Source organism: Morone saxatilis, unplaced genomic scaffold, assembly GCF_004916995.1.
Source record: "Morone saxatilis isolate NCDOM2014 unplaced genomic scaffold, NCSU_SB_2.0 Contig10, whole genome shotgun sequence".
Classification (NCBI taxonomy): Eukaryota; Metazoa; Chordata; class Actinopteri; family Moronidae; genus Morone; species Morone saxatilis.
In genome coordinates this window covers 8,170,339-8,196,267 of record NW_023339652.1, presented here as the reverse complement: position 1 = coordinate 8,196,267, position 25,929 = coordinate 8,170,339, and the positions used below count along the sequence as shown (strand labels likewise).

Here is a 25,929-nt window from a genome sequence, read left to right as displayed (position 1 = left end):
TTGAGCTTAGTCTTAGTATCTGGTGTGAAGAGCCATTTGCCACGTCTCGCATCTTTAAATACCACCCTTTTTTTCATCCACAGTTTCACGGATACACCTATGAATATTGATTTTTACTTAATTCACACAGTTAATTTCCTTCTCTCCTGTTTCTCCCATTAACTCTGTATAACATTTTAGTGGAAGTTACGGTGGAAGTTCACTGAAGAAATGTAGATACTTTTTTGGCTGCCAGTGAAGTAGTTGCTAAGTAGGTGCTTTGATGCTTGAATGTCAGATTTTCTGAACTGTTGAAACAAAGAAGGAAATCTGGAAAGAGACGTGGGGGTGTTTCCATCTGTTACTATGTGCTGCCAATATGGAAGGCGTTAAGAGGAGGTCATTATATTTGCGTCATTTCCATGAATTCCCATTTCTCATCCTCTGATAGCAGAGTCAGTTACGTCAAATGTTATCAGAGCTCCCGTTTGGAACCGGGCGCTGGGGACCATAGCTTCTCTAATATTGTAGGAATATATGAATTTGTTTATTTTTTGTCACTTGTGGATCTGTCCTGTTTTGCATTGATGGGATGCTCTGGATGCAGTCACTGAGGCAGCTGCTTGTTTTGGCAACTGTCATGCTGCTGGCTGTGACAGAGGGACCTCTTCCTCCTTGATTCACTTGCTGTTTCTTTGCCTTTTGTGTCCCCATTGTCTCCTAATTAAAGTTTTGCATATGTCTAAATATATCCCTGTCTCTCAACCCATCTAATGTCATCTTTTGGTCTGTCTTATTCTTTCTAACAGAGATCTTTCTCATTTTGCTTTGTTTGTAATCCAATAATTCCTGAGTTTTTGTTTTGTTATTTTTCTTGTTGTCCTTATTTATGATATTTCTTTGTCCCTTTTTAAGTGTGCCTCACTGACTGAGCTGTGCGGTCATAGACAGGTGACAGTAATAGGATCTAGGCCTCTTTGTTGCTTGAGTAATAGTAATTTAATGAGATTTATATGCTTGACCTGATAGGTAACAGGGAAGACGAAAGAAGAAAGGGGGAATTGTATTTTTCATTGTATGGAACCAAGTACAGTAGATCTACTACATAAGAGAGTAAAAGAGTAATTGTTTTATTTGTGATTAGCAGACTAACACAGTCTTCTATAGACAGGAGGGATAACTTTTCTATGAAACAAAAAATACCTTAGACTATTTTAGATTTATTGGATGTATTCATTGTAGCTTTCTATGCACATATATTTATAGTACCACGTTGATTGTAGTTTGCTAATATTAAATGGAATATATTTTAAATAAGATGCACCTGTAATTGTAATACTCTTGTCAATTTATTAAACAAAACTAAATTAAGATGCTTTCTTGACAACCAAGAATGAAGTCTTCACTTTCTGAAATTGTTTTTTTATTGTTAATAATTAGTTGGCTCAGTGCACAGTGAGATTGAGATATATTTAGTGTGCTTCATTCTATCCACTTGTAACTAGAAAAAAACACTAATTTGCAGTGGTTTGGCTTTGCAACAAAGTAGATTTGTTAGGACTAATGTCACACTTGTTATTGAAGCAGCTTTGTTATTTGAGGTGACTAACCAAAAAAAAAAAAAGAACTTTTGTGAGTTATCTCTGTAACATGGTTTGTGGCTGATTGGAGATAGATTGGTGAGACTGTCGAGGGGAAACAACCCTCTTTTGTAACTTCACTTAGAGGTGTTAAATCAGCGACAATTGGTTATCCAACTTGGTCTCTCGTGTTTGTTTGTCTTCCTTACTTTTCTCTTCCTTCCCTCTTTCAATTCCCCTTTTCTCTTTAGCATTCTGTTCAGTGTTCATTCTCCACCTATAATCCTTTGCTCTTTCTATTCGCCACAACTCTTTATCTCTCCTTTCTCCTTTCTCTCTGTCTGTGTTGCTTTCTGCCTTCCATCCCTCTCTTCCTCTATCTTTCTCTCTGTCCGAGCAGTCCAGTTAATTGGCTCCAAAGTTCACTCTGTCTCTGGGCTAATGCAATTTAAGTAGGGTCGGAGCCCCTTCATCAGCCCAGTGCTGGCATTTCATTAAGTCTACTTGGGCGTTAGCTTGCAAGCAAGTGGGGGTTTCGCTCCATCAGCTCATCATTAGTAATTAATACACTGATAGGATTAGCTGCAGCATGACGCTAGTGGCAAGTGGAGGCCCTGGTGTTGCCAGTTGGAGAGGGCGTGTGTGATATGGCCTCCAGCGCTGCCTGTGATGTGAGGAAATGTGTTAGAGAGTAATTACACATGTGGTGGGAGATTGTGTGCGCACGCTGAACTTAGGTATTTACATGAACCTTTGTGACCTCGTACTATGACACCGGACTCATTTAGCTTTACATCAGAACCATTTTAAGTCACAAAAGTGGACATTTTTAGTTATTTGTTCTACAATTTGTACCTGTTTTTTGTAGTAGTCTATCAAAACCTCTCAATATGCCTATCAATATGATTGAGTTTTAAAACCTGCCTATGCGTGATTTTTCCATGGCTATACGTGTATGTGTGCGCACTTGAATTAACATCGATGCTAGCATGTGAAGGCTTTCCCATGCATGGCGAGGGGGGTGCTCTCGGCAGCGTTAATTACATCATTATGGTCGGGATGGATCTCCATCTGCTTGGCCATTACTCCTGTCCCATTCTGGGCTGACCCACACTGCGCCTCAGAATTAGACACACACGGGCTAAATGGCCCTGCTAAATTATGAAGCTATTAGATATGGGAGGCTATTTTAGAACATATGTATTCACACAGAGAGAGGAATGAAGAAGGGTGAGAGAGAAAGGGGACGATGAACTTAGGTAGACTGAGCAACAGAGAGAAAATAGAAATGTGAGAGATGAGAGATGAAGCACTAAGAGATTTTGAAAAATGAGAGCCAATGAAAGCAACAGAGGGAATGTGCAGATAGAATGATAGAGTAGAGGAAGTTAACTTTCTCTGTCTGGCCAGAGTTTCAATGTGATTGTCCTCAGCTATTGTTAGAAGTTGATAAGATTTTCATGAAGCATGATAAGACGTTGATGGATTTCACCATTGATCATGCAGACAGATGAGGGAAATGGAAGACAAGAATTTTTAAGGCACCCAGGCATGTCAGTGGCCTTCCTCTCTCAAGTTGGGTTTTTCTTTTGTTTTTAAGGATCGGCTTTGTAGACAGTGTGTTGTAAATTGTACTACTACAAGTCATACTAAATACAAACCTGCTGCTAGGGATGTCCAGCTTATCTGATAGATACATATCTCTGCTGAACATGGTACTTTTAATTCAGTGTCATGTTAAATGGGATATGTAAATAGAAGAATAAGTCAATTCAATTTTCTTGCAACAGTACAACATAATTGAATCATTGCTTGTATCACCCATGTGGCAGAAAAAATGGGATGTACAGATACAATCAAAGACAGATAACATGGTTCTATTAGCACTTTAATAAGGCTAATGATCCAAACATTTTATACAAACACAGGATGGGAAACTTTGTATTTGCAATTCTACACTACAATAATTTCTTAAACTTACCAAGAGCGACTTGTGGTTTCAGCTTTATTTTATAGTGAGCTCCACAGAGATGGAGCATAATATGATGGCAAATAAATGTAAATGTGGGTGTTTTTACCTATAGTGTAGAGGTAGACATGCTGCACGAAGGCCTTATGGATAAAAAAAAGTATTAATCAGTTAGTTGATAAGTGAACAGAGCAGAGCTTACAGGATGTGATTATGGGTGGAAGCTTTGAAGTCATTAATAAGCTTGAGTCACATTATGGTACATTATCAGGGGGTAGTAATATTAAGAGGAAGCCTATGCATGGGATAAATTAGGGACTAAGATTAGATTGATGCTTCGTGGTTGGTTATGATTGTCTCACATCATTTGTAAGTGGACTTTTAACTAGTAGTGACTTTGTGCTATTCCAGTAAATCATCTTGGATTCTCCGTTTCAGTTGCCTGATATCAGACAGAATTGTCAACTCGTTATACTCCATTTCAGTCAACTCGGTAGAGTGGGCGGATTTTAAGGTCTGGACCCAGGCAACTCTTTAACACTGAATCAGTCCATGAAACATAGAGATGAAGTGATACAGGCATTCACATTTGGCCATTAGACCTACTAGACCGTGACCCTCTCCAATTAACAGTACTTTTTACACCTTGATTCGTTTGCTTTTCAGCTTTACACCCAGTGCTCTGTGTATTGTTTAGGTTCTGCTTATGGAGTATCTGGATGTGAAGAACAGCCGCAGTGCCACGGAACCGTCGGCTCAACTCTCCTATGCCAGCACTGGCAGTGAGTTTGCTGCCTTTTTTGCGAAGAAAAAACCACAGCGTGCCAAGCAGTCGCTCTTCAAGTAAGGGTCACACCTTTTTCTCTCTGTGCTTGTCCAAATGTAAGGAAAATAAAAGAATAAAGGATCCTGTATATATTACATTTGGGGTTACATTGGCCAGACCCAAGGCCATTGGTCATTGTAATGATTATTTTTTGTCTCCTGTGTTGCATTGTGTATTTTACTGTATTGTGTCATGTCAAACCTTTTTATGTGTTTGTAGGTTTGAATCATCTTCCCATGCCATCAGCATGAGTGCCTACTTGAGGGAGCAGAGGCGAGAACTCTACAGCAAGAGTGGAGAATTACAAGGTGAGGAGGGGGATATAGGGATGGACTGAGAAAAGGAGAGTAGACAAAGAGAGAGTGGGGATGGAGATGACTCCTTAACAGCTGGATGAAGACGTGAAGTGAAGATGAGTGGAAGGATAGTGAGATGAAGGACGGGAACGAGAGATCACAGAGCAGAAGGTGTGAAAAGTATTGACATACTGTGTTTTCCACAGTTTTCAATGGGAAAATATGACGAAGAAGGACGAATAAATCGAGCTGCGTTTGCAGTGTGTGGGAGAGAAAAGAGCAGCTGGAACACAGAGAGAAGGTTGAGGTCGGGTGAAAGGATGAAAAGAGGGAGTGAAGTTCGAGGTGTGTGGGTTGAGTAGGGCTGTACCCGACTCAGACTTTTGTCACATTGGATTTGTCTTTTCGTTACGAAGATTCCTCTATTTTTTTTCCTTTCTTTTCAGTTCAGCACCACACTAAACTCCTATATCAGCCCACATGACTCATGTTTGAGCCTACCTCACATTTGAATGCCTTCGTTATCTGTGATGTGAAAGCATCGGATTTTCACACAGTCAGAGAACGTGCGCGTCCTGTTCACAGTACAGTTATAAAACCCCAGTGCACTACTGCTCTTGCTGGGCTGCTGTCAGCCGAAAAGTCACAGTAGACGACAGTAGAGGAAGTTGTTCCACCGTCTGGTTCAAAAGTTATTGAGCAGACTTCACTGACAGTCATCACCGGAGCAGAGAGCATCCATTTATAAAGTTTAAAGCCTGCCATGCTGTTGCGCCTGCATTGATCTGTATACAGTGACGCAGCTAAAAAACAAAAGTGCAGGGATTTAACTGACAAAATGCGAGTCGACTCTGGGTCTTCACGATTGATGATTCGGTTCATCAACTTTTTGGGGGCAATCCTAGGGCAGGGTAAAAAAAAAAACAAAAAAAAACCCCAAGAGATCCAAGTTGAAAAATAGGGACTTACAAACTTATTGAAAAGACAGGAATAATGGATAAATACAGATGGATACATGACAAGAGAGATTATGAGATTATTACAAGATGGCAAACAGGTGTCTGTCTTTCCTCAAGCGGGAACAGAATGGAGAGAAGTCAGAGGCAGGGTTGTGGAAGGATCTAGCCATAGCGTAGTGGTGGGGATTTGGGGAGATGGAGAATCTGAATGAGAGCAGGAAGGAGCAGTATAACAAAAGGTGCAGCAGAGATAGGAAGGGGCATGTTGCTGGATGAGAAGTTACACTTCTGGAAAAAGAAAGGCAGACAACAGGAGTGTGGAGAGGGAGCCAGCGATAGAGAAAGAGATTGACAAGAGGCAGAGAGCAGGGTGACTTTGCAGAATCCGCCTACAGGGAGAGGCCTTGAAAACCTCTCACTCACTTACTCACTCACACACACACACACACAAAACAGCAGAGTGAGTGAGCTGCGCAGCCAGACCCTGGAGAGTCTAAGCTGTTCTACTGCTCCTGCTTCTTCTCTCTCTCTCTCTCAGGCTCTCTGTTTCTCTGCCTATGACCTTGAGGTTTCAATCAGCAGTGCCTGACAGCACTGTTTGTCTGCTGCTATTCCTTTTTTCACACTGAGCTCCTCATTGACATTGTTTGGCTAAAATAGAAAAGATAGCAGATGGAGCGAGACAATAACAGTAAAGTGCTTTTAATCTGTAGAGACATCTCCATAACACATGCAAAAATTATCCTTTGACAATATCTGCATAACTAATTACGATTTTTGAGGGAAAACTATTTCAATAGTAGTAGTAGTAGTAGAGTAGTAATTAGACTTCTCTAGGTGTTCAACTTGATGGACATGATTTACAACTCTAGAAGACAATTTCAATGCACGCTGTAGTCAAAAAAATGCTGCTACAGTAGCTAGTGTGTAAATGTATGCAAAATGTACTGCCTCAGCTCCCAACGCCACAAAAAGAACAGCATTGATTAACTGTGGATAAAGGAAAACCCCAAATGGTCTTCAAATAACAGCTCACTTTTTTTCCCCTTTTTTTTTTTTCTTTTTCTTCCATCTGTCAGCGCCTCGGAAAGAAAGGGGAAAAAATATTTTTTTGACTGGCTGAATGCCTCGGAGCGTTTATAAGAAGATGAGATTTCTCTGGGCTTTCATTTCACCTGTCACAATGCGTAGCACCGGCCACAAGCCTAGGCCGGGGCCTGAATGGCTGCAAAGAGATTGAAGGAGTAAGAAATCATTTAGAAAGTGAAATAAGTCGGCTGTGATGGAGGGAGGGGAAAGATGGATGGAGGGAAGGAGGGAGGGAGAGGAAGGTTAAAAGTCATTGTTTTCATCAGGGTCCAGCGAAGAAGCCATTAAGAGATTTCTGAAGGAAGAAATTAGAAAAATATGTATTGAGACGGTGTGGAAAGGGACTTTTTCCTCTCTCTTCAAATTAAACTTACTGTAGGGAGGGAGGGAGAGGAAAAGAGTTAGAATGAGAGATTGAGTTGATGAGTTCTTCTGGCTGCAGGATTACTCAACACTTAAAGCCTAGTCATGTGTGTCTCTTAGTCTCTCTACTTGGAGTTTCCTAAACTCTTTTTTTCTCAACGGCCTGCTTCAAGTCAATACAGTCATTAACTTAGATGCTTACCAACGCAGCCTTGGAAATAAGACTTTGATTGCTCATTTTAAATCCAGCTATGCACCGTTAACAAAGGATAAAAAAATGGTCATGCACTAGAGTACAAAGTCAGAACTGCAGATTTTCAGTTTTTGCAGGTGACTTTGCTATATTTGCTGCGCTGTACTTTGGTGCATAGTACTTTTTGTGAATGATACTGCATACCGATATAGAATATATTTTCATGTCTGCGACCCTGCAGTATCTTACATATCTTTGTTCAGGCTCCCAGATCTTTAAGTAAGAATCATAGCAGCAGTGTTTGTATAGAACGTGGAATAATTTTGTAACCGCTCCACAGTCCCATATCTCTAATGGGTTTGAAATTAATCTGTAATATCTGTAATTTATGTCTCCTGAGTGTTGTAAGGACCCACCATATATCATTACACACACATGCACTCAGCTACACAGGCGCACATGTCTCACATACACATGCAAACACACGGGGGGGGGACTTAATTGCTTGCCTTCTTCACTGAAACACGTCGGGTATGCTTCAATTAATCCGATGCTTCATCTAAAGACTCTATTACAGCTCCATATGTAGCCACATCTGGAGTATGTATTCTGAACGTATGTAGTGACACTGCCAGCTAGAGCATGTATACAGTGTTCATATTTACAGCTGTGTGTATAAATGTGTATATAGTGTTTGTGCATTTATATCCTTGGCAAACCACTACTTCAGAATCACAGAACCTTCCAAATTCAATCAGGTTCTCTATGAATAAATTATGAAGATAACAATTTTCCAGCTATAGATGTGTTACCATGCCCCCATATTCCTCTGCATGTCTCCCAACCACTAGACTTTTTACATCCTCGCCCTCTGCTTTTTTATTGCCTCTGTCGTGTGTAGGCAGAAGATGACTCGGGGTGCCCCAGTGGTCATCCGGGAGGTGAAGTGTGAATATATCTCAATAACTACTGCGGTGTTGCGCCACACCGAGTCAGTAATGCATTTACAGCCTTTTTTTGATTTTATTTCTCTTTGTGTCACGGCCGTTCATTGTGTCTCGTGCGATATTGCCTTGCCCCGGGGCACATTTGAAGCGACAACCCCCTCCCCCCATGTGACAGCCGTACACAAAGCCTGCCTATCACCACACTCTTGCCCCGGATATGCATGTAAACAAAAAAACACACTTCAGACCCCCCCCCCCTTTCCCTGCAGGCACAAACATATACTCCCATTCTCAACTGTCTCCCACCTCTCACCTCCCTCCACTCCTAAGATGTATTCATAATCAACTCGGTTCCAAATCTATTTCACACATTGCATTTTGCTTTTGATATTCAAATAAACTTGTTCACAGGGTGTCCGGCGAACAAAAAGAACAGTCTGGCTGAGTCCAATCTAGTTACAAACCCCTCCCCCTCCCATACCTAATGCTCCGTCTGAAGTAGACAAAAAACTCATGCTGTATTAGCGGCTTCTTGTTTATGTATAATAGCATCATGTTCCCGTGAGAGAGGAGGAAGAGGAGGAGGAGGAGGAGGAGGAAGAGGAAGAGGAAGTGAAAGAGGAAGTGAAAGAGAGTGACGGCTGAGGGCGACCAGAAGTAGTGTTCCTTGTCAAGCTGATTTGTACACCCCAGTGGGGAGGGGAGGAAGAAGAGGTGCAAATGGAAAAAATGTCTTGTGGGAGACACGGGTGGAGGTGAAGAGGGGTTTGATATCAGGGGTGGGTCTAGCAGATGTTGATAGCCACGTGTTCACAGAAGTGTGTGTGTGTGTGTTTTTTTTTGTTGTAATGTGAAATAGCAGAAACAGCATGTTCCTGCCAAGTGATGTGTGATGTTACACACTTTGGCGAAACTGGGATTGTGATTGCTGGGGGGTGGAATGCCTTATGTTGATGGGAAAGTTATTTTTTCATGACAGCTTGGGCATTTTAGAACGGTGATGGGGTCATCAGAAGAGGTTTTGAAGAGACACATCACCCTCCCCAGCATACTCTAGTATTCCACCTTTTTCATGTAGATAGCTCACCAAGCAACTAGCCCATGTTCCAGGTCTATCCTTATCCTACACCCAACTACCACTTTCAGATGGAGTTCCTCACTCGTTATTTTTATTGTAAAACCCCTGACTTGCCATTTCAATTATTCGCTTTCCAATCATACATTCTCTTCATTTCTTGTCGGCATTCAAGGATAATGGTTATCCATATTATGGAGTGATCAATACTTGACTTCCGCTGACCTTGCAATTATTATTTATCATATTCATAAATGGAACTGAACCGTCAATAATTGCTGCCTGAAAAAGTCAATAATTATTATAGGATTATGGCGCCGGTCAAAGACACCTGCTTAGCTGCGATTAATGCCTCCAATTTTTTTTTACTTTTCTCTACTTCTTGCTTTCTTGCTTGTGCACTGATGCTCTGTCAAGATTGGATGTTCCATGCTCTACTGTCTTTTCTGGAGTTAACTTTCTCTTACTTTTTGTTGCTTGGAGATTGACATTTTAATAGACACGTGACTATGTGTAGGTGTCTCAACATAGAAGACTCAATAACAGGTTAACAACAGATCATAACCAAATTAAATCCTGTCAAAGTAAACAATGTGTTGTAGTGTGTGGACCCACCATAAGTAAATGTCAGTCAAATGAGTTAAATAAATCTATTTATAATTTCAGGATTCTCAAACAAAGAAACAAAGAATTCCACAAAATATGTTTCATGTCCACGTTTTTCCAAGGTGACTAGGGAAGTTGTTTTTTTTTACTGATTTATAAACTGTAAATCCCCAGGCCATTCAAAACACTAAATTACTTACATCTTTGTGCTGTAAAATAAAAATGACTTCCTATTTTCAATAATAATAATAATAATAACAACAATAATTCACAACTATGTCTAACTAAGTTTCTAAAAAACATCTGAAACATTATCCCAGTCTTAGAGTTAAAGAAATGTAGGGAAAAGTAGTAGAGGCACCTTTTTTTGAACTTTAAGACAATGCTGCTTTTCATTGACTTATGCTACAGCAAAGAGAAGACCAGAAAAAGACTGATTAACATGGTAATAGTCTTTTCTATATACAGAATATCATCACATTCACATTTTTTCCCCCATTATTTCTAATAGAACATTACCCATAGCACTGAGTGATGTAGAAAAGGCACATGTCATATTAATGACTAATGAGTGCTTTTATACTGGCCAGATGTAGGTCTGTGCGTATGCTCCATAAAGTATGCATGCTAAGTTATGTCATACATGACATGTACGACATGCTGTAATTGAATGACATGTTTTAAGTCTATTCTTCTGTACACTGTAAGAATGTCACAAGAAAATGACATGTTTCCCCTCTTGCTCAGGTGCCAGACCTTTATGAATGTTCCACACCTTTGTTCCAGCAGCGACATAACTGGGTTTGTTGATAAAATGTGAGGTACCTCTGCTACCTGACAGGCTATTACTGTGAAAAGCCTTTATTTGTGTTCAGCATGAAAGCAAATATGGAGCAGCTCTGCATATTGTGGAAAACAGGCACACATACACACACTACTGCAGATGTCCTACTGTAGCTCTCAGTAGTTATTTGTATGTGTTAGCTTTGGCTCATCATGTTCAATTTACTCTTACATAGATTTCAGCAAGGTTGATTGGTTAAAACATTAGAGATGTGATTCTCCTCCTCTCTTCTTTGAAGAAAGACACACACGCATACATGCACACACACAGGCATAAATGTAGTGTTGGTTTCTCATCTGTTGTGGGACCAGTGATTGAATTACAGTAGCTCTGGTGCTGAAATTAGACTGGAGCATGGAGACAGTGTGGAAAATGCACTGTGGCTTGTAATAATAATATCAGCGTTTTACTGTATTGTTCCTCACCAAGCCCCTGGTTAGGAAACTGAAGGATATGAGCATGATAATGGAAAAGACTTTGCAGGCGGTTATTCAAAGACTGATATTAAAGTTTCTAGCATTTGGCTCATTGTTATGTCATAAATGTTTTTAACCTTCTTAAGCTAAGCATTTTACAGAATCTTGATAGAATTGATGCTACTACTTTGCACATTGCACCCTGTTTTTTTTCCAGTTCATTTAGCATTTTCCACTTCTCGGCAAAATGTGAATCATAGATGATTATCCAAGGACAAGCCAGTAACATCTCTTGGTACGAGCCCAGGAGTAAAACTGGAGGTCTACCAAAATGACTGCATTAACAGTTACCGCAGCACTTCCACACTGACTCTGTATCAGGCAGTTATTTCATCCATTCAGTGATGGCCTTGACACTATAACTAATTCTGTTTGCCAAATATCACACATGACAAGCTATAGGGAAGCATATTGTCCTACTAGTCCTATAGACCTACTGAGATAAAACATAAAAATGGCCAAAAGTTCAAGTTATGAGATTTTCACACAACATCAAGAATGTGCCAACACCCTGGCGAGGTGATGCACAGATAAGTCAGACATTAAATGCAGTGAGAACGGGAGGTTTGATTAGAAACGACAGGTGGATGCAGAGGACAACAGAAGGAGAACAAGGTTGTAATAGTTTACACAGTGCAGACATTTAATCAGAGAGAAAGAGCTTGGTGTATTGTCCCAACCTGAGGCTAATTTTAATCAGCATTGGTCTTGTCATTATTGGCGGCTTTGACTGTCACCTCTGTGTTTACTTTTAATCTCAGACCTGCTGATTGGAGAAGACGGGAGGTGGGGGATGAACAAATGCAAAAGGGAGGAAGTGAGGGAGGGGGGGGAGAGAAGAAGGGTGGAAGAAGGACATTTGGGACTTGATGCTGTAGAGACCTTGGCACCTGCACCGTACCAGGCTCAATAGTCAGATAGATAAACACACACCTCTTGCTTTCACAGCATGCAACAGGTTCTTCCGGTAAAGAAAGGTATGTGCAATGTGTTGTCTGATTCCCCGCTGGGTCCAATCAAAGATGTGATGACACGTGGTTTTCTGGCCGATTAGTTCGGTCTTTATACACGCACACAGACACACACATCGTGCATGTACTCAGTCACTCATATATAATTCGTTGTTATAGTTGTTATGGTGGATTCAAGAGACCATGGCAGTTTTTAAACCTTTTATGGCTGGAGTGAGCACAGTGATGCTGCTGTGCCATTTGTTTCGATGACGTATGAAAAAGACAGAGCAAGCAGTCACTTCTCCTACACGTTGTTATACACACCTAGCGTTAAAACCAGACTCGCAGCTCCTGTCGTAGCTGCCAGTAGTTCCTCAAAGGATAGACTAAAGCCTGCTAAGATGTATTGTCATGGATAAAAGGTACACCCTCACCAATCTAAGTGCCTGGCCGTATCAGAAAGTGGCAAAGTGAGATTGATTTGAGAAGTCTGGCTTAATATGCAGTCTGGCTAAATATGCAGTGCTCAGTGTGTGGTGATGTAGGGATTACTTGCACTCCCTGGTTGTTTCCATTTCCACAACGGTCAGCACTGTCATTATGGTTTTCACTTGGTTAACAGCTCAAATATGTATCTCACTGTTCACAACAGATTTTTGTACTCCAGACACAGATGCATGTTATCTGCTGCCATGAAACGTTCCATCAAATAGTGAACGTTTCAGTGTGTTAGATAAATAAATAAAGCATAGATTGAAATTCACAGAGGAATGTGAGGTTTACTTGTACATATATAATTATTTAGGGTGACTGTGGTGTTTGAGCTAGACTAAATTTAGATTTAGTTTTTCGTTTGCTGTGTGAAATGTTTTTTTTTTAGCCATGCTAGCAGAATGGCTCTATGGCTATGTCGGTCTGTCAGTCCACCAGTACATCTATTGGTTGATCGGATTGTTGGTCCACTTCTTTGTTCCAGACTGAAACAACTCAAAAAATCTGATTGGATTGTGATAAACTTTGCTTAAGATATTCAAGGTGCCTAGAAAATAAATTGTACTGCCTTTGGTGTTCCTGTTGTGCAACCAGAAGGTTGTTTTTACTTCTTTAGTACGTTAGCAGCCATTTGCTTTTGCATTTGCATTTAGCTCGCAGCAACCTCTGTGCCAAAGTACAGCCTCACAGAGCTGCTAGCATTACGCTAGACTTCTGAAATTTGTACAAAGCTTATTTTCCAACATTGCCACCACTTGCCAACAGATTGAAACTACATTGCTGTAGTTTGAAAGACAAACAACATACGTTCCATCTGTTCAAAGGGCTTTTCTCCCCCAAAATGTCCCTTATTTCGGGTGACTCGTCCTCATATCTCTGAAGAGACATCCTGTACAATTAATATTCATTCTGCTGCTGGAGTGCATTGTTGTCATACCACCACTGACAGATGTGCATTCATTAAACTCAAGACCACGGAGACACATTGTATGCCACTGTGGTGGTTTTAATAATTAATCCAACTTAATTTACACCTGAATTTATTTATACTATCATTTATTTATACCGTTTATTCTCAGCTGAGGGGTGAATTTGGTCTCTTGGTGGGTGGAGCAGCAGATAGCATCCTATCAAATTAATTTTAATAATAGAAGGCTCTCATTAAGACCCAATCAGACATGAAGACAGTCTGAGTGGAATGGGTTGCCAGGAATTGACCACAGAGTCATACATTATTGACACGGAAATCGTTCTTATTAGATCAGCAGGTTTCAGCTCTGTGAATATGTGGCCGTCTGTCTCTCATTCTTTCACAAGCACACACACACACACAAACACGATTAAATGCATCTGATTCGTACACTGAGAATATTACCTGAATTGATCACTCCCAAACTAATTTTCATAGCATAACAGCTGCAGACAAGTGAGGCCATTGAGGTTGAAAATTGGATTATTCTTTATGGCGCTTTCTATTTGCACAATTTAGCATGAAATGTGCGGTGCTAGCTAACGGTACAGATTAGGGGCCTCAATCAAAGGAAAAGCATTGCCTCTAGCTAGGTGTTTATTGGCCAACAATTACTGTACATACTGTGGAGAGGTGCAGATATTGCAGAATCCTATCAGTGTAATGTAGATTATGTTATGAGTGTGCTTGAAAATTTATATCCAAACATGTTTGTTAGAGTGTGTTTGTATTTTGATGTTAAATTCTGCTTGTGTTGTCTTGACCAACACAGCCAATTGTCTTCACTTCTGTGAGCCTACATTGTGTGTGTGTGTGTGTGTGTGAGGGACATGATTGTGAGTCAATTACACCAATCACCCAGTCGCCCTCCTGCCAGTCCCAATCAGAATCTAACCAGAGTGATCACAGGTATCTTTGATCTTTTTGAGTTGACACAAATTCAAACCCAGCTTGGCACACTGGCTATAAATAAGCGATTACGGCTGTGTATCAAAGTGTTTGCGTGCATGGCTATTGTATTCAGACATATAGACAAACAAAGCTTATACACATTTAGGATTTTTATGTTTGCTGGACTGAATATTTGAAAAGCCATTAGTATATCACAAATCTACATTAACAATAATGTAAATATTGCATGTAAGGATGATTCATATGGGCACATTTAACATTGCTGTTATTATCACATTATCTCAATATCAGTATGTAATTATCTTTACTAACGTATTCAAAACCACATGGTAGAAACAGTTTATTCCATCTTCATTTGAATTATACTTCACCTAACATTTATTTAGACATGAGAACTGTTAGACATTGAAATCTCAATATGAGAATTTTGTCATAGTACAGTTTTATGGAGAGAAGTTAAAATCAAGCAAACTTAAGATATATCACCTCTTAAAAACATAAATAGAAAGTGCTTTACAGATGAAAGTGTGAAGTTGTAAAATAAAATAAAAAGCAATTGCAATTTTTAAATATTTGCACATTGAACCCACATCTTTCGTTTTATGTGTGATAGTAGGGAGTATTTGAAATAACTCCTATGTTTGCCAATGTCCTTTTTTACATACAGATAGACACATTTTGATTGTGGACACAAAACAGATTAAAACCACTTGTAAATTAGGGATTATGACTGTTCCTTTTTCCCGTCTGTCTGGATTTCCTCATCTCGCCCTCTCTGACACACTCACAGATGCATACAGAAACACTCTGGTCCCAGGAGACACTGGAGTGTGTTAAAGAAGGCATCACACGTTCATTCTTTCCCTGCCTAAATCTGGGCAGGGCCGGAATTCATCACAGGATCAAACCCGTTTCTCATCAAACCCAGGAAGGTGTAGCTAATGCAATTTCACTAAGTCACTGCCTGACTTGATTACATGTGGGCTGGGGAGCGCATGCTAAGGTTCCACAGGGGGCTGGATGGGTGTCACTGTCTGAGTGTGGGTGTGGGTGTGTGAACATATGGTATCTATGTAGTTTAGGTTGATTGATTCATTTCAGTACGCAAACAAGTGCGTGTCTATGTGCTTGTTGGGTGTTAAAAACTCATTCCACATCTGTACCTCTCTGTTAGTACCCCTTTAATCCATGGACGTTTCGTATGGATAGAAGTTGTGTGTCATGTCTGCTTAGGTGTGTGTGTGTGTTGCAGATGGAGCAGTAGTCCTCAAGGGGGATTTCAGGCAGATTTGGCCACATTAGAATGTGTCACTTCTTCCCTTCCAGCTTTCAGTTGCCGTCCCACTGAGCACCACACCTCCGCACACCCCTCCCACTAATCCTGGATCAGACCACACACCAAGGGACACAAATGCACAGACACTCATCCAAACAACACTAACAGATACTGAAGCACACACATGCAAAAACTCTCGCAAACAAAATGGCACTTTTACACATTATGTGGAAAGACGGCTGGCAGCAGTTTAGTGGCATCCTGACCTGAAACCGGAGCCACCCTGTCACGTCTAGACAACTCTGAAGAATCCTATGCATATTAATATCGTACTATTTAATATTCATCAGTGCTTTGCCCTGTTGGCAGCTGGTCCCAGACCCCATGGATCAATGAGGTCTCTTCCTCGCTCCTTTGTTTGACACGGATGCAGATGTTTAGAGCATGAAATTAAATTGGTCACTGTCATTGGGAATACATACATGGTAGTCAATTTGGTGTGTGTGCGTGTGTGTGTGTGTGTGTGTAGTTACCAGTTAGATGTGGCTCTCGGAGCAGGCAAGTAACGCTAACTTCCCCAGAGTCCGTGACATGTTGATGTTATTCATGGGAACTTGAGTGTTTGCAAGTTGATGACGAGCAAACAAAAGTTTAGCCAGTCTTTCCACGTTGATGATCAGTGAGAGAGAGATAGAGATAGAGAATGTGATGGAGGGTGAGCAAGAGAGTGCGTTGGCGGCTGCTTTGTTTAGGAGACTGTAATTGAGTCTTAATTGAATTGGCACCAAAGGAAGGATGAATGAATGGAGAGATGGAGAAAGAGAGAGTTTGAGTGAATTGGACCTCATCTCTGTCTCCACTTAGCAACGCGCATGTGGGCTTACCGTGCTGGCGAATTTCATGGCAACAGATCAGAATCAGAAACCCTTGATTTGAAAGTTTTCGATGGAATGAACACTCCCCTTGTCATTTTAATGAAAATACGGAGAGTGTTGTCTCCCATACTTTTCAAATGAGACTTGTTCCATTAGAAGTGTATTATGGAGCCCGACACAGGGAACAATGGGTTGATATGCATTTGAATGCAAGGCTAGGCAGGCTGCGCAGGTAATGCGGAACAGGCTTTCGCACTATGGCGAAGTGTCTTTTGTGTTATATCACACAAGCTTTGCAAGACCATATTGGACATGGAAATGAAACAGAAGAAAACAGCGAAGCAAGGCTTTGTGCCAAACTGAAATCTCACCATTTCAGAACACACACATCCACACACACCTTTGCCCATTTTCAAACACCATCTTGTTTGGTTTCTGTCCAGTGTTTCCACATTACTTAATCTGTGCACTTGACATCGCATCAAACATCGTTTCAGTTGACCAGAATGCAACAGGAAAGTGCAGTCAACATGTTGATGGTATTATTCTTACTTTCTTGGAAACCAACTTTTTCTGACACACAGAGCTCAATTGTTAATTTATTAGACTCCCTTGGTTTTGAATCTAAAACGTTATTTATTACCTGTTTTTTCCAGTCTCATGGATATTTTGTTATTGAGTGCCATGAGACTTAATCATAACCCTTAAACAAGAAATTCTAATGAATAACATTTTCTCCTCTACATAAAGGCAGGAATGCTTTCTTAGGAATGTCTCTTTCCTCTCCTTCTCCATCACATTTTACTTGCTAACACATAAACATATATATATTATAAACGTGTGCATGCATTCATGCATAGTATTCTTTCAAAACCTTTATATATAAACACACACACACACACACACATACAATCCTTTTGCTTTGCAGTTTGCTGTATTGACAACAAGCTGCAATTTTTTCTCCATCAATTATATTGATTACTTCAGGATGAGTGGAGGTAATGAGCTTTGGTGTTCTTTCTCTCCCCTATGATCTCCCCTTGTTCCTGTCTGCAGCCCCCCCCCCCCCCNNCCCCCCCAAGTGTCTAACTCCGCCACTCCTTTCTGAGCATGTTACATGGCAATGATTTTCTGATTAACCCTGTTAGCTGTGGGGTTCACCCACACAGTGACGCAGGGACATGGAGGAGTATAAGCATGTGGGATGCATTTAGATGTGTGATGGAGAGCTGCACTGATTGAGAGATGTGTTTTTATTAGGGCTGAAGGTGTGCTCCTGCACTGATTAAATATTTAACAGTGTTTCAGCGCAATTTAAGATTTAAAATAAAATTGATTAATAGTGGAGACATCATTGTTACATGCCTCTTCCAGGGAGATCAGAGTTTAGGGTCACCTACAGAGCAGCCCTCTTGGGGTTGGTTGGGATTTGGTGTCTTGTTAAGGGGACACAGGTGATGATTGTTAGGTTTTGAGTCTGCGTGGGCACGTTGAAAGCAGCTGAACCTTCTAAATGTCATCCTACATATGATTTGAAACATATCCAATTTACTTACTGTGCAGTTTAAGCACCCTATGTATCAATGTCTATTTTGACACTTTTGATTGAGTCCCATCTCTTATGTTCTAGGTGGTGCTGATGACAACCTGATTGAAGGGGGAGAAATGAAGTTTGTGTGTAAACCGGGAGCGAGGAACATCACGGTGATCTTCCAGCCTCTTCTCAGGTACGGCACTGAGCGAAACACTCCAGCTATATTTAATGTGGTTTCCAGATGTGCTTTTAGTTTATCGGGAATGTGATCAGCAACACAAAACAACAAGAAGTTTCTAGTCGCTCATCACTCATACACTGCTCACTGTACAAGTAAGTGCTGACGAAGTGTACTAGTGTGATGACTGTGGACTGAGTGGAGTCACAAGTAAAGATAAATTAAGTGATGAGCAAGTCATAATTTGCTGTACACGTACTGCAATGCACACTACTGCTATAGGCATGTTTAACAACAGGACTTTTTAATGTAGAACAATGTCCAAGAATATGTGACTTGACCGGATCTGATTAAAATAAAGTTAATGAACAACAGAACTGCTGTCTTTACTGGAACAGCCTAGGCAGGATTCCATTAATTTTACAAGGTCCACGTGTGAAAGTGGCCAATACTGTCATACTGGTCTGTCAGAGACGGATGACCAAGCCACTCAAGACACATGAAGGCTGGAACATGACTCAATACCAGTAAAATGTTCACTTATTATATTACATGTCCTCTTAGTGACCATTTATCGATTTCATCTTTTTTCTTTAATGTTTGGCCGGATATCGTAAATCAAACGTGATGTAATATACTGTACTTTCAGTTCAAAATGTTTTGTTGATACCATCCAGGAATTGGGATTGACTACCACCCTCGCTTTTATTTCCCATTAAATTTGAGTATCGCGCAGGGTTGTCTTTGTGGTAATGTTCTGTATGTCTGGTAGTTTTCTATACAGTGCTGATGTCCCAGGCGAGTAGTGTAAATCTAATAGTGAAGCAATTTAATTGAATTGGCCTCCATGCAGTGATACATTACCTTAGGATCCATTAAACAGAGATGTTTCCTACTTCCACACTACGGTGCTTGGCATACATTTCTACAATTTTAACATCATGGAGCATGTTTTATTGCATAGACGAAGGATAAGTGTGCCTTTTTGGCAAACTCTTTATTAATCCCTTAAATTTGTATAAAGTAGGCAGTTTAACAGATGTTTTTACTGTAAAAGCATCTTACTCAGCTGGTGGAGAGCTTTGCACAGGCCATCTGTATTATGAGTTAGCTAACTTGCTTTGTTGTTTGGCTCCACAAAGTTTTTTTTTAACTTGCAGTCAGTGAATACATTTGGAAAAAAAATCCAACACGGACAGTGCAGAACAGAAGTTTGTTCAGATTTTGTTCAAGTATACTGAAACTAACTTATGTTTATACCCTGACCACTAAATGTTGAACTGGCTACTAAACAATATGGAATGTCAGAAAATCAGCTTAATGTACTTAAGCTAGATTGCACATCAGCTATCAGATCTATTTTGCTCTTCACCACATCCCCACTGCCCTAAACTGTGTGGTCAGTTGTCATGTTACCTTTTGTTTGATTGATTGAGACTCCTTGAAAGCCAATTACCGGTTTCAGAACTATGTTTTTATGCATGTGTCACGAGCATACTTTAATGTCCTTCTTTGCAGGTGGTTGCTTGTGTATTTGTGTCGCTTTACTGATGGTTCAGGCTTGAGTCTTTCTCCCAGTCCCCCTCTCTGTTCTCACACCCCCCTCTCTTACACACACACACGCTGAAGTTCAGCCCCTGTTCACCGTGGGTCTGGCCAAGCTTTTGTCTGAACAAATGACCAAAAATAAAACGGTGACTAGCTTTCTGCCAACCTCTCCCATGTTGTCTGTAATGGTTCATATCAATCACACCAAACTGCCTCTCGCACAGGGCTCTCTCTTCTTTCTCTCCCTCCCTCCAACCTGTCCTCTCTAGACTTCTAGTGCCAATGGAGCGCTGTTTCTTGCAGATGGTTTTCTAATGGCAAAGCTCTGGCACGCTGCTGATGGATCACTACACCTCCTGCAGCCAACCATGCAACTCATGGCAGCTTTAATGACAAAAGCAGTGGGGGGTTGCAGCACTGGAAATCAGTGGTGTGTGTGGCAATGTGTGGGCGGACAAGACAACAGTGTCTTAATGTTTGATTGTGGTATACTTCTTTTTCTCTCTGAAAATCAAGTGTACTTTTTTTGTTCTTGTGTGTCTGCTTTTCAGATCTTTGTTTGTATCTGATATCCAAAGAATCACGTCTGCAGTTGCAACCCTCTGAAACTTTGATATGATGTTACATGCTCCATTTCATTCGTTAACTAGCAATGTACTTTTTGAGTTAAATATTGTGTTGTAATGTTGGACCTCAGATTCATGCGGAGCAATTTGGATTGTATGCTGCTGTCTGTGGGCTTTACTCAGGTTACTCACTTTTAATTGGCACAGGTCACCATGGTAACCTCTGCAGCACAGATAACCAGCTCCAGAGAGGGTTAACCTAAGAGCAACCCGCGTAATGACCAATCAGATCTTGTAAAGAGCTTATGTAAGAATTTCCCCAGCATTTTCAGATATAAAAATAAGGCTAAACCTCTTACTCTATTCTACTTGTGTACATTTTATCTTTTGCCTCACTGAATATCACTTTCTGCTGGCACGTTAATCTAATTCCCTTGTGGGTATTACCGTTTCATCTTATGTCATATTAAGTGCTCCACTCATGGTTCAGAGGATGTTGCATCTGATTGGCTTGTAATTAAGAACATAATGTAATGCTTAGTGAAGCCAAGTAACCCAAAGAGAGCCAGACTAATTTGAACTTGCTTCATCATACAGGCCTTTCGTCGGGGAGCAGTGGTGCAGGTCTTTGCTCATGCAAAGGTACTTCATATTATGAGATAGACACAATTACTGTTATGTCAAGCCTCAAATCAATAGCTAAGTGTCAAAAATACAAACCTTATTGTTGAGTCTGTCTATGTGTTGGTCATTTATTCAGTTTGTTAAAACTTCTTGCTGTTTCTTGTCTGTTTTAGGTTCAGCAGTCCTAGGGCTTGTAGATAACAAATGAATAAGATTTGTTCTGCCCTCACAAATATAGCAATCCAACCTGATGTGTTAGAGTGTAGAATGTATGTCTTTAAAGACGCGCACACAATATGGGGCAGACATAGGGGAGTGTTTGTGCATGTAGCAGCCAATTTAGTTTGACTCGTGGGGTCTCCTGCTGACATTTGGGTGGTATTTACACCCCTTGCTCCGGACGAGGTTGGCATTTTGAAAAGCTTCAGCAGGCCCCTAATCTTTCCCTGTTCACCATTCTCAGGATGACCAGGCATGGCCTTGCCTGTAGATGTTTGCTATGTTGTTATGTGTCTCTGTGTTGAAGTGTGTGTTTTTGTGTGTACAGGTGAAGTCCAGCAGAGTTGCTGTGTTGCCATATCTGAGTTAATTAGTTAGTGAAATGTTATCATAACCAATAGGACTCAAAGCCCAATTATGTGTTTGTAAGTGTATGTCATTGTGTGTCATATTGTCTGCATTTGTGATCCAAAACATAAAGGAGACTTTCTTGCTGGTGTTCAGATAATGTCAGATGGGTAGGTGTACTAGATTGATCTCTTCACCGCTCACAGTATACAGAGCTCTTTGTGTGCACTCACAGCAATAGGTTATTAAGAAGTACTCATGTTACAGATAGATAGATAGATAGATTCATACAAGGTCTAGTTGAAGTTGGTTCTACTGTACGTGTCCATAGTCGAGTTGAAAAGTGCGAGGTAGAGAAAAGAGTCAGAAGGTTGGAGATTGACAGAGAGCGCTCGGGGGAAGCTGAGAGGGAAGGACAATGGAACAAGCGATGAAAGGAATGAGGATTGGATAGAAAGCGAGATGACAGGAAAAGGACAGAAGGGCTCTGCCTCCCACCGCAGTAGCCTGTGGTGAAAACGAAACACACCATGATTCTGCACTAATTTGCCACTCTCATTAACTCCCCTCCTGAGCAGCACACACAGACCAAGATACACAGATAGAGGAAGAGTTAGAGGTGAAATGGAGTACCTTTTTAAAGAAGTTTTTATAAAAGTATTTCTGAGGTTACTCAAATGATTTAGCTTAGACTGGCGCTGTTGAATTCTCAAACACAACATCCAAGGAGAAAGCCTTTTTTAACATTTAGATTTTCCACAATCCTGCTGACATTTTGAAGTCCAGTATTTCTCTAAGAATGAGACTTTGCTGTGCCGAATTTCCTTATATTATAATGAAGTAAGACAAATATCTCATCTACAGCATGGTCCAGTGTAGTCACCTTTAAATAATGCAACACTGAAGGTCATAAGCCAAATTAATTGCAAAGGCTTGAAGCATGCAGTTATTATGATAGTCATCTGCATGTATCTCCAACTTTTATTGTTTACTAATGATGAGCAGACAGAAAAACAAATTTGATTATTGCTTTCTCTTTCAAAGTAGGGCCACAGTAGTCGCTGTCCATACACTCCCTACTGCAACAACGAAAATGGCACCCATTACTCAGGTATTTATGATCCATATAAATCCCGCAATTACACATTCTTTTATGATGTTGATCCACTACGCAGTTCATTAGGCAGCTGAACAGCTACATTCCCAGTAGGAGACAACGGACTAAAGCACAGGATCAAATTCTTTTCAAATACATTCCAGCAGCTACATTTGTTTGATCAGAAAAGTCATTTCTGAGATCAGTTCGTGACAAGACTGGTGTTTGTAGTTGCACACTGAGTTACCTTGTGTGTGTGACCTAATTTAAACATGCAAATTCCCACTGCGGCAGAACTGAAAATGGCAAAAATAATTTGCGGTTGAACTTTAACCTTCATTTAGTCAGGCAGCAGCTTGATAATTACTGGTAACGACTACAGTTTTCCTTCAACAATAACTTCTGTAGTCCACCTCAAAGAGGTGCCTGCACATGGGCTATTAAAATGCAGCATAGACGTCTTGTCTTAAGTCTTACTCACACATACATGCACGTACTGCTTTGCTCTGCCAGCTCCTGCTCTCTCTTCTAATCTTTTCTCACTTGTTCAAGAGGATTTTCCTCAGTAAATAGCACCCTTCCTCTCTCTCTCTTTCTAACCCACACCCATTAAAAACTGGGAATCAGGTGGAGAGAGGATTTTACACTGGAAAGGTCAAAGAGAGAGAGATAAAGAAGGTAGAAGAAAGAAACCAACAACAGAGAGAAGAGAGCAGATGGGAGGCAATGAAAGAAAAACACAAAGGAAAAGATGATAAAAAAAACAGACAGACAGGTGGGATGAGAATAGAGCAAGATAAGTCCAAAGAAGAAGAAAGAAAGAGTGCAGAGGAATAGAAAGGCTCTTAGATTGCATGTAAGCTGGGTGGCATGTTAGTTTGCTTTGAATTCAAGTTGTTTATGTGTACATGCACCCTCCATACATCCATAATATGCTGGGGAGTAAATGAAAAGAGAGGATGGCAATGAAGTAGATTATTGAACAGTAGAGTGTGACAGTTTTTGGTGCATGGGTGGCTTATGTGGTTGGTGTGTGTGTGTGTTTCTATAGTTCCTACTAAGTTTGTAGTTCCTTGCAAAACATGCAACGTTACCCTAAAATATTCAAATGGCACAACCAACATTGTAAATACTTTTAGTTGCTGACATGGCAAAAACAGTGGAGCGTTTCTGGAAAAGTTGTCTGCAGGAGTGGTCAACTTGAGCAAACTAATATAAGGCTTGTATGTGGAACTAAAAATAATAGCACCACCAACTCTTCCCAGGTGAACCAAAAAGCTATTTGTATACTACTGTATAGTAAATAATGTAGTAACTTATGTGAACCTATAACTAAACCTAAGCAAAATAAAATGGCGACCAAGAGAAAGAAACAAAAATACACATGGAAGGAGAGCAGCAGCAGAAGAGAGATGGAAAGAAAAAGAGCGTGTATAGGAATGGAAAGCTGCTGGATGTCTGCACAACGCAATGCCAGTTTGCTATGAATCTGTCAGGTGCTGCTACCTGTCACTAGCTGCAGCACCAATGTATCTTTATTCTTTTATCTCTCTGATGCCCTCCTCACAGGACCACACACACACACAATGTTGTAAATAATACCGCTGGCTTTATCGCTTTCCAAAAGTGCAACTTCAGCCACTTTCCAGTGAGGTGCAGAGTTTTCAATCTCCTCATGTCTTACAAGCACACGCATGCACAGAGACAGACATGCACACTCTGGGCATGGCACACACCCCAACACACACACAAACAGACACACACCAGATATTGTGCAGGAGATTAGATCCGTCATTGCAGGGGTCTTTTCTCTGGCTATAGAAGGTGGATAAACTCTTTGATTGTGTTTATCCATCCCATAATGGAATCAGACTCGGTTCCCCGGGCAACCTGTCCAACAGGCTCATGTGAAGCAGACAGTCGTCAGTTGGAGCTTAAGGGGGTCTAGTTTGTCTGAACGCTCAGCAGTAGACTTCTTATGAAGTCGGCTTTGAAGGTCCCTGCAGTTTTAGGTCTGTGTGGGGGGAAAATAGAGGATACTGGGAGTTGTCCCCTGGTCAGTTTAGACGGTGAAATTGTGCCGGGACACAAAGACAAACATTTATGTACCATAAAAAACACACACACATGCACATGGTTAGGTCTTTGAAGCTTTTCCAGATGACCAGGTCATAATCACACAGATGTTCACACAGTCATGCTGTCCCCATCGATGTTGTCCCCCACAGTGCTTGATTGTCTCTGATTGGCTGCTTTTGAAAGAGATTAGATTGTATTCTCCGGAGATTTGTAGGTTTCTGTGTGTGTGTGTGTGTGTGTGTGTGTGTGTGCGTGTCTTGTTGTAATGTGTTACAATAATTTAATGAAATGAAAGTCTCCATTTTTTGAGTGAACAATAATTGAATTAAGCCTAGTATGGCTCTTCAGACCTGTTGCTATGAAAGGACAGAAGTGGGAAGGCAGAATGCCCTTAATGCTTATCGAATAAATGCCAGAGGGAGCTGCTGCCAAGAACAGAATTACTGAACCACAATGTGGAGATGTTTTCAACATGTGTTGCTTTCTCCCTCGCTCTTGTGTTTGTCTCCTTTTTTCTGTAATTTCCTGCATTTTCCAGGAATGTAATCAGCCAAGCAAAGATAGAAAAGCAGCAGTTTTACCACCTTCTAAAATCTGAAATCCTGAAAAAATGATTCACTCTATTTATAAAGAACTGTATTTTGTGTTTCTTATCTCCTCCTGTCCTTCTTAGAGTAATGTCAAGGTAAAGACAGTGTGTCGGAGATGGGCAATTTACAGATATTCTCTTGTTCCCGTCTCTCACACTTCCCTCTGTTTTCTCCTTTAAATTCAGTCTCAGCCGTCTGTCTTTCCTCTTTCCATCCTTCTATCCCTTGACAACATGAGCTGCCACTCTGTGTTACTGTCACATGAGCGAGCGCCAGCCCCCACATCACAGCAGCCTTTGATTGGCCAGGCCTTTCCAGGTCGGTGAGCTGCTGCCTGATAATAACCTTGTTTGATTGCTGGAGCAGAGATGTAATTGATTGATCTGCTCACCCTGTCTGGGGCTAGGCTTCTGAAGTAGCCTTTGCAGATGTGGGGGTGGGTATGTGTGTGTGTGTTGGAGGGGGGG

The 25,929-nt window shown here is 40.8% G+C and overlaps 1 protein-coding gene across 1 annotated transcript in view; it reads left to right on the top strand.

Annotated features, from left to right (window-relative positions):
• exoc4 (exocyst complex component 4) overlaps nt 1-25,929 on the top strand; it is a 106,853-nt gene that overhangs the window by 21,644 nt on the left and 59,280 nt on the right. The window contains exons 9-11 of the mRNA XM_035674405.1: nt 4,226-4,371; nt 4,574-4,662; nt 18,311-18,407. Coding sequence (XP_035530298.1) covers nt 4,226-4,371; nt 4,574-4,662; nt 18,311-18,407 — 332 coding nt within the window. The remainder of the gene's footprint in view (nt 1-4,225; nt 4,372-4,573; nt 4,663-18,310; nt 18,408-25,929) is intronic.